Genomic DNA, 19,398 nt, shown 5'->3' with positions numbered 1-19,398 from the left:
GTATGCTCCTCAGTGACAAATTCATTTAATGATGTGGTCTTAGGAATGGAACTCCATTGTTAAGTGAGGAGAGGCTATATTGACATATATGAGCAAGACACACATGCTGTCTCTTTTTGAATTTTGACTGAAATTTGCTCAGCGAACAAGTTGTCTTGTCAACAGAAATGCCAAACTGTTGCACATGTATCTTACTCATGGTGGTATAACTCTGGGCATATTTAGCAAGAAAGTACTTGTCTTATGGCCAGGAATTTTTTTTTTTAACACGACAGCCATCTCCCACCGAGGCAGAGTGACCCAAAAAAGAAACACTTTCAGCATCATTCACACAACATCACTGTCTTTGTAGAGGCACTCAGATATGACAGTTTAGATGTCACTCCAACATACATGGTAAAATATATGGTAATTGCCTCTTGGTCCCAATCATACTCTTAAAAGTGGGCATTGATTTTGCCTCCATCACTCTTTCTTATCCTACTCTTTCCAGTTTATCACACAGACTAAGGAAGTGTTTGATAACATCCCTAGGGGCTCATTTGTGTGTTTAGTTTCCATTCTTGTTCTGTAAATTAGTAAATTTTGAAGGATACATAATTAACCCTTTCAGGGTCGCCAGGCCCTCTCTGAGACTTGTTCTCAGGGTCGCCAAATTTTCAAAAAAAAAAAAAAAAATTTCCTATAAAAAGATAGAGAATCTTTTCCCGATCATAATGACACTAAAAGTATGAAATTTGATGGAAAACTTACGGAATTATGCTCTCGTGAAGTTAGCGGTCTTGACAATGTTTACGCATCGGCGATTTTGCCCACTTTGAGCCCTATTTTCGGCCAATTCCAGTGTACTAGTCGACAAAAATCATAACTATTTCGCTAGAACTCCATTTAATCTATCGAATGAGTACAAGAAACCACCCATTTACCGATTTCAACTATTCAATACAGTGGTCAGAATTTAGCAATTTAGCCAATTTCACACAAATTTCAAAAGATGCCAGTTTCTAAATAGGGTCCAGAATAAACAAGAAAGACATTCCTGGCACTAAAATAACATTTTTCTCTGTTCATTAGTCATGTCCCCACACCCCTCTTACATTCTTATGCTTTCCACTTTGAATTTTTATTCTCACAAAAAATAGAAGATTTACTGTTATGCAGACTACTGCGTTAGTGTAGAAATGGTATAAATAATGTCAGCGCACTTGTGAAAGAATATTAGACTCACCAGTTGACGTGTATTGGACGCTTAGCATGATTTGTTTACTTTTGAACTTAGGTAAAAATCGAACATTTCTGCTACTTTGAGCTCAATTTCAAGGTACTTTTCATTGTAAAACCAGTCAAAATCATCTCAATTTCTGTAATATGTCTTCTATTCTATAAAATGAGACCAGGAAAACTAGAGTACAACAATAAATACCATACAAAAATACAGTGCAAAAACACGGTCGAAGTTTTTTTTTTCTCATTATGCACTGTGTGCTGCAGGATTTTTTTTATACTGTGCACACTGACCACATAGACCCATTCTTTCCTATGTAGGCCTACCAGCTTTCTCTCACTAGATTTGAGAGCACTAGAATTTAGGCGTACTAGTACGTCAAAAACCCTGGTGTGTAAGCCGTACTAATATTTTTCTCGGCCATTTGGCTAAGATCAAAGTGTGTATCGCTTTTTAAGCTGTACTAGTATGGCCGAAACCCTGAAAGGGTTAATACAAGCACCTAATATTATTTATATAGCCATGTACATCTGTAGTGGTAGAGGGCTGTATGTATTCCCAGGTAAAACAAAAATATTGCTGGAGACTTTATTGCACTTCCTTTTAAATATACATATATTGTTTATTTTACATTCTAGCAGGTTGCTTCAGTCTTACACTCTAATAGATTATTATTATTATTATTATAAAAAAGAACACACTCTAATAGAATATATCAGCATTGTTTGGTTCTTCAGGAAACTTGGGCCTCGCCGCAAGATGACCTCAGCAATTGCCCGTTGGCATAGTAATGCTCCTTTAAGGAGTACACCTGAGTGTGCATATGCTGATAAACTGGAAGTAGAAATGCAAGAGTTGGGAGTGAAGCTAACAGAAGCTCTACAGACTCTTCAACAAACAAAAACTCAGGTTAGTTATCTTAAGTATTCTGAGTCTGTGATTTGCAACAAATATTGTATCAGTAATTTTTAATTTTTTTTTTTTTTACAGTCTTTTGTCTGATAACCATGAAACAGTGGATTAATGAATTTGATAACCAACTTCCTTTAGACCTTTGGTTTTTCTTATTTTACTTGATGTCTTCTATATTTAAATTTCAAGATTCCGAATTCTTTATTTTTGAAGCATTATATATACTGTATATAAAAGTATTTGAAAAGCCCATAGTATGCACAGCATGATTAACAACTTAGAAAACATATTTAAGGATATAGAAGATTAGTTTGAGGGAGATGCATGGTATAAATGTGAGTGAATTAATGGAGTACCCCCACTTTCTTTCCTCAACCATCTCTTTCACCTCTGTCATGTAGCACTTTATGACCCTTATAAATTTATTTTTTCCATGAATGTAATAATAATATTTCATTATTTTGCACAGATAAACCAAGAAAATAATCTGCGTGTTGTGACAGAAGGTTGGGTTGTAGAAGCTCGTGGGCGCTTGCACGAGTGCCACCAGCTGTGTCAAATTCTCATCGAACAAGTGGCTGCAGCTTGTCACTGTGCCTCGGTGCTCTCTGCTCAGGCTTCACTTGGTACCTCACCTCTCATTCAACCTGCGCTGATATCTACAATTGTAGACACAATGGCACTGATTGCTGCTCAAGTTGACACCCTCATGGCATTAACAGACCCCAGTGTTCCTCGTGGCCCAAGTAACCTTACTTCACCTCGTAAACAAGGATACAGAAGCTGTCCCAATACACCTCGATGATAATGACAATGCAGTTAAAAAATATTTGTATATTTTTGTATATTGCCTCAGCAATTTCATTGTTTGTACAGTAATCCCTTTCAGAACATGCAGGATGCATTTCTTGAAAATTGGCACCTTATGAAAAATAGCTTTATCTAAAGTTGAGAACATGTGGAAGAAATAGGGTTATGTTCAATATACCTCCAAATTTTACAGTAATTTTTTTTGCTCTTGTATTAGGTTAAAAGTACTATAGTACAACGTATCTCACATTCTGTTAGTCGTTACTTGATGCACTTGAAGAGTGTGGGGAGGGTTATTTTGAGCCTACTGGGCCAAGTTGGATGTAACAAGGTTGGTTAGCTTGCTCACTTCCTGCAAAAGAGGTGCCTATATGCTAATAAGAAGCTCTTGATCTAAGGAATTAAACCTATTCTCCATTTCCTTGGATTGAACCTATAGCCTCTCAGTTTCCAAGTGCTATATGATCCCTACAGGTTTAACACTTCCCCATGAATGTAATAATACAATAGTAATTAACTAACCCACAAAGACCATATCAGCATCATGAAAATAAGAGCCCAGTCTCCTTACCAGATTGTGCCTAATAAATAGAAACTTGCCACACCTTGACCAGACAAACATATAAAGGATGAATGCACTAGAAAAAGTATTATTATTATTATAATCAAAAAGAAGCGCTAAGCCATCTAGAAAAAGTAATAATCAAGAAAAATGCAAAAGTATTGTAATAAAATGATGGTCTGGGAGTGGAGAGAGCTGCTGGCTCTGGCTTTGACTCCAAGAAGTGTTGTGAAATCATATTTTGCTTTAACAAACTCATTATATACTTTTATTTTGTATTAGCTTTGCAAAAGGCTGGCTACAAGTGTCACAGGTACATACGTATAGGTATTTGCAGTTTTTGAATTGTAGTATTGGTATGCTTTTGGCAAGACATTGATGAAATGAGTGATGAAAGTGTTTCTTCTTTTTTGGGTCACCCTGCCTTGGTAGGAAATGGCAGATGTGATAAAAAAAAAAATCACATGTATTTTCAGTTGGCTTTTTAAGAAAGCAAGACATACAAAACTCTCCACTACAAATCCACTTTGCTGGAGGTGTATTGATCCTGGTGAAGGGCTCTTGTTCAAAGGAATTGCAGCTACTCTTACCTCAGGGATCTGTCCCAATTACCTACCATTTACCAGGTTCTGTATGGTCTCTTGTGAATTTAGTGCTTCCACATGAATATATTATGTACTTATTACAGTACATATACATGTATACTTTCAGAGCATGAAAGCAATTTTCATCTTGAGTAATGTTGTACTGTATTGCATTAACCCCTCAAGTGAACCTAAACGTTGATTCACTTTCCTTAGTTTGAACTTTATTTCTTTCATTAGTTTATGCGCTGTATGACTCCTGAAAGTTTAGAGTTCCCCCTTATGAATGCAAGAATAATAATAATGTAAGTTTGAGACTTGAAACAATCTGTTTTTGGTGATTGGCAGCTTAACCTTTTCACTGTATGTCATGTAGATCTGTATGATTGGGGTCAGCATCGGTTATATAGATCTGTGCATTAATCGTAGCACCCGCAAATTTTCTGCGAGTGGCAAATTTTAACCTAGACATAAAAGAATGGATCTGTCCAGTAAGTGTGCATAATATAAAAAAAATCCTGTTCCATGCAGTGCATGAGATTTTTACTGGGATGGTTTCAATTATTGAGATTCTTGTTTATGGTTTATTGATGGAAAAAATTGGGAGAACAGATTTTTTGTGATATTCAAAATGGAGGGTCACTGTTATATAGGAGAGGGGTGGGGACATGATTATTGAATAGAGGAAAAGTTGCTTTAGTGATTAGAATGCCTATAATTTTTTACTTTTTAAATAGGAATTTGTTGAAAATATGTATAAATATATATGAGTAAAGCAGCTGGAACTGATGGGATCATGACAGATGTGTTAAAAGCAAGGGAGGATATAGTGTTGGAGTGCTTGGTGTTTTTGTTTAATAAATGTATGAAAGAGGGGAAAGTACCTAAGGATTGGCAGAGAGCTTGCATAGTTCCTTTATATAAAGGGAAGGGGGACAAAAGAGATTATAAAAAATATAGGGGAATAAGTTTACCGAGTATACCAGGTAAAGTGTACGGTAGGGTTATCATTGAGAGAATTACAGGTAAGACAGAGAGTAAGATTGCAGATGAGCAAGGAGGCTTTAGAGTGAGTAGGGTATATGCAGATCAGATGTTTACAGTGAAGCATATATGTGAACAGTATTTAGATAAAGGTAGGGAAGTTTTCATTGCATATATGGATTTAGAAAAGGCATATGATAAAGTGGATAGGGGAGCAATGTGGCAGATGTTGCAAGTGCATGGAACAGGTAGTAAGCTACTAAATGCTGTAAAGAGTTTTTATGAGGATAGTGAGGCTCAGGTTAAGGTGTGTAGGAGAGAGGGAGATGACATCCCTGTCTTAGACAAGGCTGTGTAATGTCACCATGATTGATTAATATATTTATAGATGGTGTTGTAAAAGAAGTAAATGCTAGGGTGTTGGGGAGAGGGGTGAGATTAAATTATGGGGAATCAAATACAAAATGGGAATTGACACACTTACTTTTTGCTGGTGATACTGTGCTATTGGGAGATTCTAAAGAAAAGTTGCAAAGGTTAGTGGATGAGTTTGGGAGGGTGTGTAAAAGTAGAAAGTTGAAAGTGAACGTAGATTTAGTTAAAGAAAAATTGGATATCACATTGGAATGAGAGTATGGAAGAAGTGAATGTTTTCAGATATTAGGGAGTTGACTTGTCAGTGGATGGGTTTATGAAGGATGAGGTTAACCATAGAATTGATGAAGAAAAAAAGGTGAGTGGTGCATTGAGATATCTGTGGAGACAAAAAAACGTTATCCATGGAGGCAAAGAAGGGAATGTACGAAAGTACATGTATAGTAGGTGCTAGGGTGTTTGGGAGAGGGGTGGGATTAAATTATGGGGAATCAAATTCAAAATGGGAATTGACACAGTTACTTTTTGCTGATGATACTGTGCTTATGGGAGATTCTAAAGAAAAATTGCAAAGGTTGGTGGATGAGTTTGGGAATGTGTGTAAAGGTAGAAAGTTGAAAGTGAACATAGAAAAGAGTAAGGTGATGAGGGTGTCAAATGATTTAGATAAAGAAAAATTGGATATCAAATTGGGGAGGAGGAGTATGGAAGAAGTGAATGTTTTCAGATACTTGGGAGTTGACGTGTCGGCGGATGGATTTATGAAGGATGAGGTTAATCATAGAATTGATGAGGGAAAAAAGGTGAGTGGTGCGTTGAGGTATATGTGGAGTCAAAAAACGTTATCTATGGAGGCAAAGAAGGGAATGTATGAAAGTATAGTAGTACCAACACTCTTATATGGGTGTGAAGCTTGGGTGGTAAATGCAGCAGCGAGGAGACGGTTGGAGGCAGCGGAGATGTCCTGTTTAAGGGCAATGTGTGGTGTAAATATTATGCAGAAAATTCGGAGTGTGGAAATTAGGAGAAGGTGTGGAGTTAATAAAAGTATTAGTCAGAGGGCAGAAGAGGGGTTGTTGAGGTGGTTTGGTCATTTAGAGAGAATGGATCACAGTAGAATGACATGGAAAGCATATAAATCTATAGGGGAAGGAAGGCGGGGTAGGGGTCGTCCTCGAAAGGGTTGGAGAGAGGGGGTAAAGGAGGTTTTGTGGGTAAGGGGCTTGGACTTCCAGCAAGCGTGCGTGAGCGTGTTAGATAGGAGTGAATGGAGACGAATGGTACTTGGGACCTGACGATCTGTTGGAGTGTGAGCAGGGTAATATTTAGTGAAGGGATTCAGGGAAACCGGTTATTTTCATATAGTCGGACTTGAGTCCTGGAAATGGGAAGTACAATGCCTGCACTTTAAAGGAGGGGTTTGGGATATTGGCAGTTTGGAGGGATATGTTGTGTATCTTTATATGTTTATGCTTCTAGACTGTTGTATTCTGAGCACCTCTGCAAAAACAGTGATAATGTGCGAGTGTGGTGAAAGTGTTGAATGATGATGAAAGTATTTTCTTTTTGGGGATTTTCTTTCTTTTTTGGGTCACCCTGCCTGGGTGGGTTCCGGCCTACTTTTTTAAAAAAAAAAAAAAAAAAAAAAAAAACACACTTATGTGGGTGTGAAGCTTGGGTTGTGAATGCTGCAGCAAGGAGGTGGCTGGAAGCAGTGGAGATGTCCTGTCTAAGGGCAATGTGTGGTGTAAATATTATGTAAAGAATTCAGAGTGTGGAAATTAGGAGGAGGTGTGAAGTTACTAAAAGTACATGTATTAGTCAGAGGGCTGAAGAGGGGTTGAGGTGGTTTGATCATTTAGAGAGAATGGAAGAAAGTAGAATGACTTGGAGAGCGTATAACTCTCTAGGGGAAAGAAGGCGGGGTAGGGGTCATCCTCGAGAAGGTTGGAGGGAGGGGGCAAAGGAGGTTTTGTGGGCAAGGGGCTTGGACTTCCAGCAAGCATGTTAGATGGGAGTGAATGGAGACGAATGGTTTATGGGACCTGACGAGCTGTTGGAGTGTGAGCAAGGTAATGTTTTGTGAAGGGGTTCAGGGAAACCGGTTAGCCGGACTTGAGTCCTGGAAATGGGAAGTACAATGCCTGCACTTTAAAGGAGGGGTTTGGGATGTTGGCAGTTTGGAAGGACTTCTAAACTGTTGTATCTGAGTGCCTCTGCAAAGACAGTGATTATGCACGAGTGATGGTGAAAGTGTTGAATGATGAAAGTTTTTTCTTTCTTTTTGTGTTTTTCTTTCTTTTTGGGTCACCCTGCCTCAGTGGGAAACAGCCAATGTGTTTAAAAAAATGTATAATTGGCAAAATTATCAACTACTGGGTAGTTGCTCGTGACCAATCAATAGTACAGAAAGTAGTCGAGTGCTATAAAGGTCCCCTAAGGAAGGCTTCATGACACTGAGGGACTCCTATTCTGAAGAATTGGACCTAGTCTCCTCTTTCTTGGATCATACCTGATTACCTCCCATTTCCCCAGGGACTGTATGACCCCCTACAGATTTTGTGCTTCCTCAAAATAAGAATATATGTGTGTGACAAATCTCTGCCTGTAGCCTGTTTTACTTCTGTTAATCTTTATGATCCCTATGGGTACAGCATTTCCTCCTGATTATATTTTTTTTGTTAAATGTGGGATATCATTATAGATTACCATACAGTGTATGTTTTACTCAACATTAAGAATATATGGAATCTGGAGATCTGGATTCTCAAGAACATAAACATGTATTATATCCAGATATTTGGCTGATCTCGAGAACATAAACAACATACTAATATGATGGCTTTATATACATGTTCTACATCACTCTTGATGTGCATGCACTGAGAGCAAGTGTATACAGGAGGGCCCCACTTTATTGCATTTCACTAATGCAGCAGTTTGAAATTATACCCATTCTTCATTTATTGAGACTTCCTACAATAAATATATTCACCATGCCCTATAAGCTAAGGATGAAAACATTTTAAAATAGGTAATGAGTGTACTGTATATGGATGTTTTAGACCTAACTTTATTGCTCACTTGATATAGTGTAAACATGTTATCAGGCTTTTATATGAATTTGAAAGTGAAAGGCTAGATTTCACTTTACAGCAGTAGGCTGGAATCTAACCTGCTGTATAGGTAGGGCTCTCCTGTATACATTAAAAGTTTAATACCTATATTAGTGGCTTTCTTTTGATCATGTAGTTATATCAAATTGTATTGTATTGTAAGTATAAAACTGAATTGTAAACTTCTGTGTTATTCCTATATTTATAAGAAATAAAGATTTTATTTTTTATTTCTCTTATTAAAGTGTCCTTGACAGGTGTTTTATAGATGACATGTTTCTTAATGACCTATGTGTAAACCTAATAAACAAACAACTTAGTTATAGCAACAGTTCCTAACCCTGCCCCAAAATGTGCTTTTTGGACAACTTTGTCTTCAATAAAGATGAGAACAGATGACTTGAAAGAGAAGACGCGTAAATGATGGTGTTTTGGTGAGGTGTTCCCACGATTATTATCTTGTGATGGTTATCACGTCGACACTCGTGGAGCTATATTGTTATTTATGACTTTGTGGTAGTCTGTCAGGAAGATAAACGGAGGAGACAGAGGAGGAAGATCAAAAATGAGAAGAGGGGAGGAGGATAAGGAGAAAAGTATAGTAAGGAGAATATGAGGAAGGACAAAAAAAAAAAAAAAGGAAAAAGGATTAGGAGTGAGAAGAGGAAGGACAAAAAGATGGGAGGAGGCGAATGTTTCAACCCTTTCACCCTTTGTGTTGAGAGGCTCTTGCTTCAAGGAACTAGATCTACCATCTTGGATGAAACCTGATTAGTTCCCCTTCCCAAGACACAATACAACCCTATGCTGCTCTGAGAATTGTCAAGTTGTACCGTCAGTTCACCATCTATTAATTGACTGTCCTGTTTATCAGTGGATGCAGAATTTACCACCATCACTGCTCTAACGCACTTTATTTGGCCTTGCTGACAGCTTCACCCAAGTCAGTGACTGCTGACTAAGATTATTTCTTTGATGTGAAAAAATGAAAACATGAACTTCACAAACCTGACATTTAAATATCTAAGTTAACATTTCTACCAACACACAAAGTTATGTACTAAGGCATAAAATATAAATTAACGTGTGAGCAACATTGTAGATATAACATGTGAAGTTGATGCGTTATTTTCACAATATGCCGAGATTCAGAGACAAGGTCACGTCTCTCTGATGTGACCATAGTTACTCTGATATTTCAAAAATCATCTATTCTCATCAGTATATAATAAAATAAATTTGTAATTACATAAGGCAGACAAATTTAAAAAAAAAAAAGGTTAAAGGAAGAAATCCTAAAACATACAAAATACAGACTGATTTACAAATTATTAAAGACACTAAGAGTTGGCAGGAGCTCTTGTAAGGATGGATACAAGAGCTGCTGTTAGTGTCATCACAGTTATTAAGTCACTTTTCATGAAAATTAAAAAAAAAAAAAAAACTTGCCACAGTATGATGTACTGATGCAAACAATTATAATATTGATCTTACTGAGGAAGTGCCTATATTTCAAGAATTTATTTTTTGGGCAAAATATTACTACTAAACATGACAAAAATAATGGAATTGTGCTGTTAAGCCGAAATGCCACAGCACTTTTATGTGTATAGACTTGAATGTGTCTCAACAAACACAATATGGTGGAAAAGACAGACTCGGAGAACGCTCCTGCCCCCGCCTCTTTACTGATTTGACTCGACCCCTGCAACCATTTATAGGTTAGTACATATAGGTGAATGAACACAGTAGAGGATTTCCTTTACTATGGTGGCTCACGTTAAGAGAGGAGGCCAATGGGAGCACCAGTGTTGTCCTCATCCCTGGGGCTACAAATTTGTGATGATTGGGAAACCACAGTGTTTGAACTGATACAGGAAGCAATACCTGTTACGATCGACTCGGAAACTGCCTGCATTACCATCACAAGGCTATAATTTCGTGCACATCATCTCTGGAAATTGCTGGCATTGTAAATTGCTTCACATATTCTGTAGGAGAGACAAGACGGCACTTGACTGTGTCTTAGGTAATGGCTGGTGTTTAAGTCAAGGTGTGGGTACAATAAAATGAGAGAGAGAATACAAAACTGACTTGGTTACCAAGGATCCCAATGGAAATAAAGCCACTTTGACCTTTTTGGGTCAAAAACTATCATTCACTCCATCACTGTCTTGCCAGAGATGTGCTTACACTACAGTCATAAAACTAGAACATTAACACCCCGTCCTTCAGAGATATTATAATCAAAACTAAGCGCTAAACCTACAAGGGTCTCAGTAGCATAGTAAACCAAATCAGAATGTTTGGAAATTAATCACTTAGCAAGGTGAGGCACCATAAGCACAGAGGACACTGTCGAAATCAGAGGTCCAAGACTATTCAAATTTTTATTCGTAGCTATAACAAATATTGAGGCGATCAGGTTCGATCAAAGGAAGGGTTGACAGGTCTATGTCCTTGAACAAAGATGCCTCCCCAGTCACCAGCATCAAGGAACTTCCCTTCCAGGTTAATATTGCGACGTTCTTTCATATTACTTTTGTTCTTTCATATATCTTTGGTTAGGCCTCATTTAGATTATGCTGCAGTTTTGGTCATCGTATTACAGAATGGATATAAATGCTCTGGAAAATGTACAAAGGAGGATGACAAAGTTGATCCCATGTATCAGAAATCTTCCCTATGAGGATAGACTGAGGCCCTGAATCTGCACTCTCTAGAAAAGCGTAGAATTAGGGGGGATATGATCGAGGTGTATAAATGGAAGACAGGAATTAATAAAGGCGATGTAAATAGCGTGCTAAAAATATTTAACAGACAGGACTCGCAGCAATGGCTTTAAATTGGAAAAAATCAGATTCAGAAGGATATAGGAAAGCACTGGTTTGGTAATCGAGTTGTGGATGAGTGGAACAAACTCCCGATTATTATTATTATAATCAAAAAGAAGCGCTAAGCCCGAGTACCGTCATAGACGCTAAGACGTTGTGTAGTTTTAAAAATAGGTTGGATAAATACATGAGTAGGTGTGGGTGGGTGTGAGATGGACCTGACTAGCTTGTGCTACTAGGTCGGATGCACTGCTTCTTCCTTAAGTGACGTGTTTGACCTCACTAGTTCAAGGCATTGGCTTAAGCCGGTAGGAGAATTGGACCTGCCTCGCATAGGCCAGTAGGCCTGTTGCAATGTTCCTTCTTTCTTATGTTATGTTCTTAAACAATGCAATGTTTTGGCGTCTGGAACTCTGGACATTTGCCAGATCAAAAGCATCAGCCATATTTAACCATGAATCTTTGTCTTAGGTCGTTAACTAAATTTTGTCCAGTCGGTTGTTTTCCTTGCCGCTACATTTTAATGGCTTAACACCAAAATTAAATGTACATTTCTTTTGTATAGTATTCGCGATAGTAAATGTGCAGACCTTCGTGCCTATTGTTTATGCCCTATAGTTTTCACATTATCATTATATAAAAAGTTGAATCCAAACGAGTCATTCAACACTGAATGAATAGTGTAAAATCCTTTGATTCCAATTGTCCATTAAGTGGTTTATTCCCATCGTTTTGCAGTCTTTAGAAAAAACTGAACTAAGCTAAATTCTGTCATATTCCCAGTGTTTCTAAGGCCAGTAGAGGTGGTGTATGGTGCTTTATCAATCACACTCTGGACCAAATCAGAGTCCCATAAATAAGAAATGGAAGACGTTTCAGTCCTTCCTGGACCATTATTAAGTGGCAAGTGAGTACAGAAAAAAGAACTTAAAAAGTAATAGGAGTTGAGATGGCGGTCTCATAAATAATTATGTCCTAGGTGACACTACAAAGGTCCCCAAGACCATATCCTCAGTGACACTACAAATGTCCACAGAATTATGATAATCCACTAGTGGCACAACATTTTTACTAAAGTCAACCCACACAAATGAAATATAAATTAAAAGAACATGAAAAACATACAAAATGACCAGGATGGCGGAAAACAACCCCAGTCATTCAAGCCAGACACTCGCATACCCACAAAAAACGCCTGAGTGCTAGCACGCCCCCTTCACACGCTAATGATACCTTTAAACAGGTAATTATTTAAGGTTGATGAGAGATATCATAACTCAGGAGTAATCAGCTGCGCACGCGGGCTGGCCTAAGATCGAGTGAAGGATGGTGATGGCAGCCATGGTTACAGGCAGGATTATTAAATTTATTCGGCGCCTGGGGAATAGAAGAAATGAAGAATAATTAGGTTTGATTCTAGGAAGGAAGAATAATTCTACTTCCTTAGATCATGAGCGTTTCACTCGTAATAATAAAGGAAATAAGGTTGAGAGGGAAGGGGTAGCAAGGAGTTCAGTCACGGGGATGGGATATGGTTGGGGGGCGAATGAGGCCAAAGCTTTTCCCAATAGGTGTATTATAACTTTAATTTATAAAGTGGTGGACCGGTAAGCCAGCGGAAGGCCTCTGTCAGATAACCAATATCTCAAGTGGCGGGTCATATGACTAAAACCCGGGTCAGGAAACACTTGTCCTGTTTCCTAACGAATGGAATAATATAATATTCTTGAAGGGATATAATACTTACCCAACTGTCACCAGTAACAGCCTGGATGACAGTCTGGGGAAGGGGAGGTTAAAAATCATATACTGAAATAAAATAATTGAAATCCTATTTAGAAACATGATTTTCAGTGATTTGCAGTATGTATGTGATATGATTTTTAACCTCCCCTTCCCCAGACTGTCATCCAGGCTGTTACTGGTGACAGTTGGGTAAGTATTATATCCCTTCAAGAATATTATATTATTCCACATACACTTTTTAAATTAAACCAAAGTGGTTGGGCCACTTACCTTTTATATCCTACCTCCCCCCCCCCTCCTACCCTTTTCCAAGATTTCTATCCTTACCAATCCTTCTTCCTTACCCATCTTACCAAAGCTCTGGTCATAAGAAGAAGAAGGTGACAGTAACATTAAATTCTTGAAGAGCAGCGCCAGGCATGGAACTAGACCACCACTAACATCACACTCTGGACCACAATCGCACACATTACTTGTAATACTCTGTTATTCCGGCTCTTCTTGCGCATTTGTATATTACGAGAAAATACAACTTGTGTGGAGGTTGGCTTTATTTTTGTTGAAATTGTGGTGTGGGAAGGATGTTATATACATATATACAGCCAATTCTCTTATCAAGGGTTTCAACTTCGTGAGTATTCGTGTAATCGGTTCACGACCGTTCACGAATATCTTGATCTGTTAGACATAGGCCTATGACGATTAATGTAAACTAAGTATATATACCAAGATTTACTAATCAATGGTATCCATAATCTGTTATACACATTAAGCAATTATTTCCTGGCGAGTGCAATGACTAAATCATGTTTCTTAATATTTCTTATCAGCCTTTAAAATACGTTATTTTCTGCAACCATATATCAGGAGGTTCATAAAATTAAATCAGACAATTACTTACGTTGCATAAAACAAAATTCAGCCAACAAAAGCGTACTGGACCAGCTATTGTGTTGGTTAGATGCAACCATGATAACTTTGAGAGGCATAAATAACACATAACACTTGTGCCAAGCATAAAAGAAAAATAAAAACCAGTGGGACAACTAAAAATTTACATATGTATTTCAGGGCACATATGATCTTATGATTTAACAGCCAGTCCGAAGCGAGGGAATATACAAATAATTTTTTTTGTCTCAACTCCTACAAAGAAAAATGCTGATAATCATAATTTTTTAAGGGGTGGACCGGTAAGTCAGCGGAAGACCTCGGTCAGATGACCAAAAGCTCCAGCGGCGGGTCATCATATGACTAAGACCCGCGCCAAGAAACACTAGTTAGTTAATATCTTTATTATGCACCAGATACCCATCCTGTGGGCTGTAGTCAAAAGATTACAGAGGCACACAATGGGTCCAGGGACTGGGCCCCAAAGTTCTGATAGCTTAACAAGTTACAAAGGTAATGAACTCCGGGTAGACTGACAGACTTCAATGTTCCTTTTGCATGCATTGAGATAGAGGAGGCTGGGCTTGTGAAATACAGGGATACTTCCTCGGACAGCGCAGCGACCGAAATACATCTAGTTGTTCATCTGTTCTTATTATTACTATTACTGGAGGGTGGAATGTTAAATCAATAGCGGACATACTAGTACCAGTTCCTTGACTGAGAGACTTGTACTAGCATCAAGGAAAGATTTGTATAATATAAAATATAATATTACGGAAGGCTTGACTAATGTAATTGTGGTACAAATACGCACAAATATACTTCTGTTGGCGTTGCATTACCCAGCACATAAATCATTATTTTCCCGCTAATAAAAGAATTATTTCTTCGCTAATACGCATTTAACTTCCTTCTGCACCTCCGCCATCTTGATAATATAACAGAAAATAAACATTATGAAACTCACCTGTCACTCATTTTTTTGTGAGTAATGTTGATTATTCGCGAAGGCTTTGTCTTCTCCAGCCTTATTGACTTTGATTATATGTTGGGCTAATTTAACTATAATACTTTACCAAATCATCAAAAGGTCATGATACTAGAGTTTTCACTTTGCCTGTTGCAAATTCACTTTTTAACCCCTTCACTGTCTTCTACTGAACGTGAATCCTTGACCTGAGATGTGACAGTATCTTGGAAGATGCCTGGGAAAAGTCGTGGTCTGGAGCTGATGTCTTCTGCAAGAAGATTGGCATCTAAATTACAATACTGATTCATCGCAGCAGCTAAAACAAGAGAAAATTATTATACTTATGTTCACGGAGAAGTGGTAAGACAGTAGTCAGATTTGGTACTAAGAAACGAAGAATTGGTGCAACTTCTCAGGCCACGAGACCTTCACCACCATCATCACACCTTGAAGTGAAAATAAAAAAGATAATTAACAGTAGAGCTTGTTATAGAGATGTCTATGATGCAAAAATTTTTCTTAAGCCTTTGTGAAATCGTGCGTGTCACCAACTCTACACTGACCCTTGAACAAGACTCGCCTCTGTTTTCCTGTACCATGTTGAATAAGATCCATGTGCAACAGTTGGGTATCTTTTTGCCGATACGTTTCGCCTACACGGTAGGCTTCTTCAGTCACATACAGATGCAGCAGTTGTAATAACAAAGATGTATTCAGTCCATCAAACTTGAAGAAATAGTTGTTTTTTTACTACACTTGCTGCCTCTGTATTTGACTGAAGAAACCTACTGTGTAGGCGAAACGTTTGAACAATAAAGATACCCAACTGTTTCACGTGTGTCTTACTCATTAACTTATCGGTATTTATATCACTTATAAACCCCCTGTCATCGCATTTGAGTGATGATATTATTATTAAAATCAAGGGGAAGCGCTAAACCCGGAGGATTATACAGCGCCTGGGGGGGATGTGGAAGGCATTCAGGCTTAATTCGGGGAACTGGAGCACAGATCCAATTCCCTAAATCAAGAGCCCCTCACCAACATCAAGGAACCTTCCTTGAGGGGTGAATGATGATAAAAGTACGTGTTATGCGAGGACATGAGACACTTAAATCACACTCCTCAGGTGATGGCTTCTGTAATGGAATTTAGATGCATCCTTTAACACTTATATTTAACTCTCATAATGTCTAAATTACAGTGGGCGCTGCATCATAAACTTTTCCCTGCGAGATTTATACATCTCCTTGAGTTTAAGCACGAAATAGTCTTAAAATATTAGGCAGTAAGAGCCATTTATATTTCAACACTGAGATATTTTCGAGTTTAGTTCTTAATTCAGTGATAACAGAGGCACTGCTGGTGGAAAGAACAGATTCAGTGGCGTCAGGCCACCAATCTATAAGATTTAAAGTTGTCTAATGGCTTACTTAGAACTGGGAGTGTCACAAGATGCGGAAAGTGTAAGTGGGTGTGGGAAGGTGGTGTCAACACTCCACCAGAGTGTCTATGGAGGGAGATGTTGGGGATCTGGGAGTAGGGGAATGATGGGGCAGCACCAGAGACAGTGACTACAATAGTCACAAATACTGTAACAAATAGAGAAATACAAATTGGAAAGTACACACATCTACACACTCATACATGCAGATCTTTCCCATGCACAAAGATATACATATGTCTGTACATGTATGGGAGCTTTCATTGTGGGCAGAGTGTACATTCACCGATTGTATTAAGAACATTAACAGAAGAGTCACAGGTAGGATGGAGAGAACATCCTCACCTTCAGGATGCTGAGGAAGTGGAATGACTTGGACGAGCAGTTGGTAATAGTAATATCTTTATTTCTACAAGTACATGTACAAGGTATACAGACCTACCTGACATCAATTACATACTACTATATAGAAAACCGCTTGTTATACAGAGCATTTCGGGCAAATTAGGTTAGTTTTGTCCTAGGATGCGACCCACACCAGTCGACTAACGCCCAGGTACCCATTTTACTGATGGGTGAACAGACAACCGGTATATAGAAACACGCCCAATGTTTCTACCCTCACTGGGAATCGAACCCAGACCCTCGCCGTGTGAATCGAGAGCTTTAGTCACCAGGTCACGGTGCCCCGTTTTTGTAATAGATCACTTAGTCTATTACAACAACACTCAGACCACCACATCAACATTCAAACCTCCATAGCAACACTCAGACCACCACATCAACATTCAAACCTCCATAGCAACACTCAGACCACCACATCAACATTCAAACCTCCATAGCAACACTCAGACCACCACATCAACATTAAAACTACCACAGATACACCCAGATCCCCACAGACCACTCAAGGAACACTCACAGAGGTATCAAGGCCAGGGCAAAACCGTGTGGAGGTGTGAAGGTCTCAAGGTAGTGTAGGCTGGTCTTGAGTGAGGCGGCAGCGGGAACTCAACACTGAGACAATATCCCTGTGTGATCTGACACTGTTATTACCGGTTGATTGTCGATGCTGCTCCAGGCACGCTATCTACCCATTGTGACGCCGGGATTGTACACACCCGGCAGTGTACATACCTGGCAATGTACACACCTGGTTGTATCACACTGGCAGTATGTACACACCTGGCAGTATATACACACCCGGCAATGTGTACAGACTGCTTTCCTGAAATTTCCTTAATCCTGTTGAAAGGCTTTTGATTCAGTGAATTAGAGCTACCATCTCCTTGGATCAGACATAAGTGCCTCCAGTTACACTCTAGGGTTGTACGACTCTTACGGGTTTAGTGATTCCCCAAGAATATAATCTTTTCCTAACATTCACTCTGCGGGAAGAAATCCTATGGTATTAATCCTTAAAGGTTAATAACCCAGGGTAATCCAAGAAAGCCTGAAAGGTAACAGTTCAGGATGACCCCAGAAAGGCAGGTAGTGTGGCTTATTAGGTATTCCCTGCAAGGGAAATACCTGTATTGCTTGTCGGATTATTTTTCCTCCAAGGTTTCCGTGGACTTGATAACATCTCTTCCGATCAGCTTCAAACTTCCAATGTTCATGTATCTTATTTCATGGAAGGTTCAGGTTGTTTTTGAGAGTGTAGGAGCTAACTTTTCAATTTTATACACGAGGAACCTCGGGTGTCCGCTATGGCGAGTGATGGCTTGCCCGAAATGCTCTACATAACCAGAAGCTTGCTGTTAAATATACAAATAACCTCAATTAATCTGTTATCATTTGTATGCCGTACTTTTAGAAATAAAGATTAATAAATTATTATTGTAGCAGTACTTGAAATTACTACTACTACTACTACTACTACTACAGAGGTCTGAAAGCTGGAGAGACGATCTCAAAACACAGCATATACAACACACGGATTCGGGTTCATTAAACCCCGACTCACAAACCTTCTGAAGTTCTCCGACAAAGCAACAGAGGGAAAAATAAAAGAGTGAGTCACTGGATATTGCTGGATTTTAAGAAGGTAACTGACACTGTGCCGCACAAGAGACCGATCCATTAACTAGAATAGGATAGAAAGGAATAATGTGAAGGGCGTTACATTATGTCAAGGTTAGGTTAGGTAATGTTCATCAGGAAACAAGACAAGTGTTTCCTGACGTGGATCTTAATCAGATATGACACGCCGTCGGAGCTTTTGGTCCTCTGACCGAGGCCTTCCGCTGACTTACCGGTCCTCCCCTTTAAAAATTATGGTTATAATTATAACCATTTAATGCCAAAGAATACCTACGGACATATGTGACGAGCGGGGTCCCACAAGGATCAACACTGGGACGGTGATTTACTTGGTATATGTAAAAGGGATGACAAAATAGTCCCCATGAATACTTGTTAGTCGAAATATAACAGAACACCATTATGCTACACTATAGCAAGAACACCATTATGCTACACTATAGCAAGAACACTATTATGCTACACTATAGCAAGAACACCATTATGCTACACTATAGCAAGAACACTATTATGAAAACTAGGAAAGAGAAACAAGACCGGAAACGGAGGAAAGGGAAGGTAGCTTCAATTCTTCAGATCAAGAGCCCTTCATCAAAACCTCCCTCCCTCCACTGAAGGAAGATAATAAACGAAATGGAAAGATCAGTAGTGGCGTGTCCTTATGTTCGAGTATTAGTTTGGCTACTTAACCTTAGAGGAATGTTCGACCATATTGTGACTGTTCTACAGAAGTCTTCCAGCTCAGCCGCCTTACATATTGTATCTTTCGATATAAGAAACCAGTTTTGTGTGATGAAATATGGTAAGGCTAGTATTTGTTCCCACAGTAACTCGTGTATACTAAGGTAGCAGCACAACGCTGATGTGTCCAGCATTATTTAACCCACTAAAATGCACTG

At 38.8% G+C, this 19,398-nt stretch overlaps 1 protein-coding gene and 1 long non-coding RNA gene across 3 annotated transcripts in view; one reads left to right on the top strand and one right to left on the bottom strand.

The window, feature by feature from the left end:
* Nucleotides 1-6,715, top strand: part of LOC128700154 (ankyrin repeat and SAM domain-containing protein 3-like) — a 34,810-nt gene extending 28,095 nt beyond the window's left edge. For both annotated transcript variants that reach the window (XM_053793134.2, XM_070100669.1), the window contains exons 8-9: nucleotides 1,963-2,134; nucleotides 2,607-6,715. In XM_053793134.2, coding sequence (XP_053649109.2) covers nucleotides 1,963-2,134; nucleotides 2,607-2,942 — 508 coding nt within the window. In that variant the 3' untranslated portion in view covers nucleotides 2,943-6,715. The remainder of the gene's footprint in view (nucleotides 1-1,962; nucleotides 2,135-2,606) is intronic.
* LOC128700156 (uncharacterized) overlaps nucleotides 1-19,398 on the bottom strand; it is a 33,188-nt gene that overhangs the window by 3,602 nt on the left and 10,188 nt on the right. The window contains exons 2-3 of the long non-coding RNA XR_008408728.2: nucleotides 15,010-15,458; nucleotides 10,456-10,559 (exon numbers count right to left, since the gene is read on the bottom strand). This is a non-coding gene — a long non-coding RNA (uncharacterized lncRNA). The remainder of the gene's footprint in view (nucleotides 1-10,455; nucleotides 10,560-15,009; nucleotides 15,459-19,398) is intronic.

This window comes from Cherax quadricarinatus, chromosome 74 (assembly GCF_038502225.1).
Source record: "Cherax quadricarinatus isolate ZL_2023a chromosome 74, ASM3850222v1, whole genome shotgun sequence".
NCBI lineage: Eukaryota > Metazoa > Arthropoda > Malacostraca > Decapoda > Parastacidae > Cherax > Cherax quadricarinatus.
The sequence above is the reverse complement of the archived record's forward strand: the minus strand, read 5'-3'. Positions and strand labels throughout refer to the sequence as shown.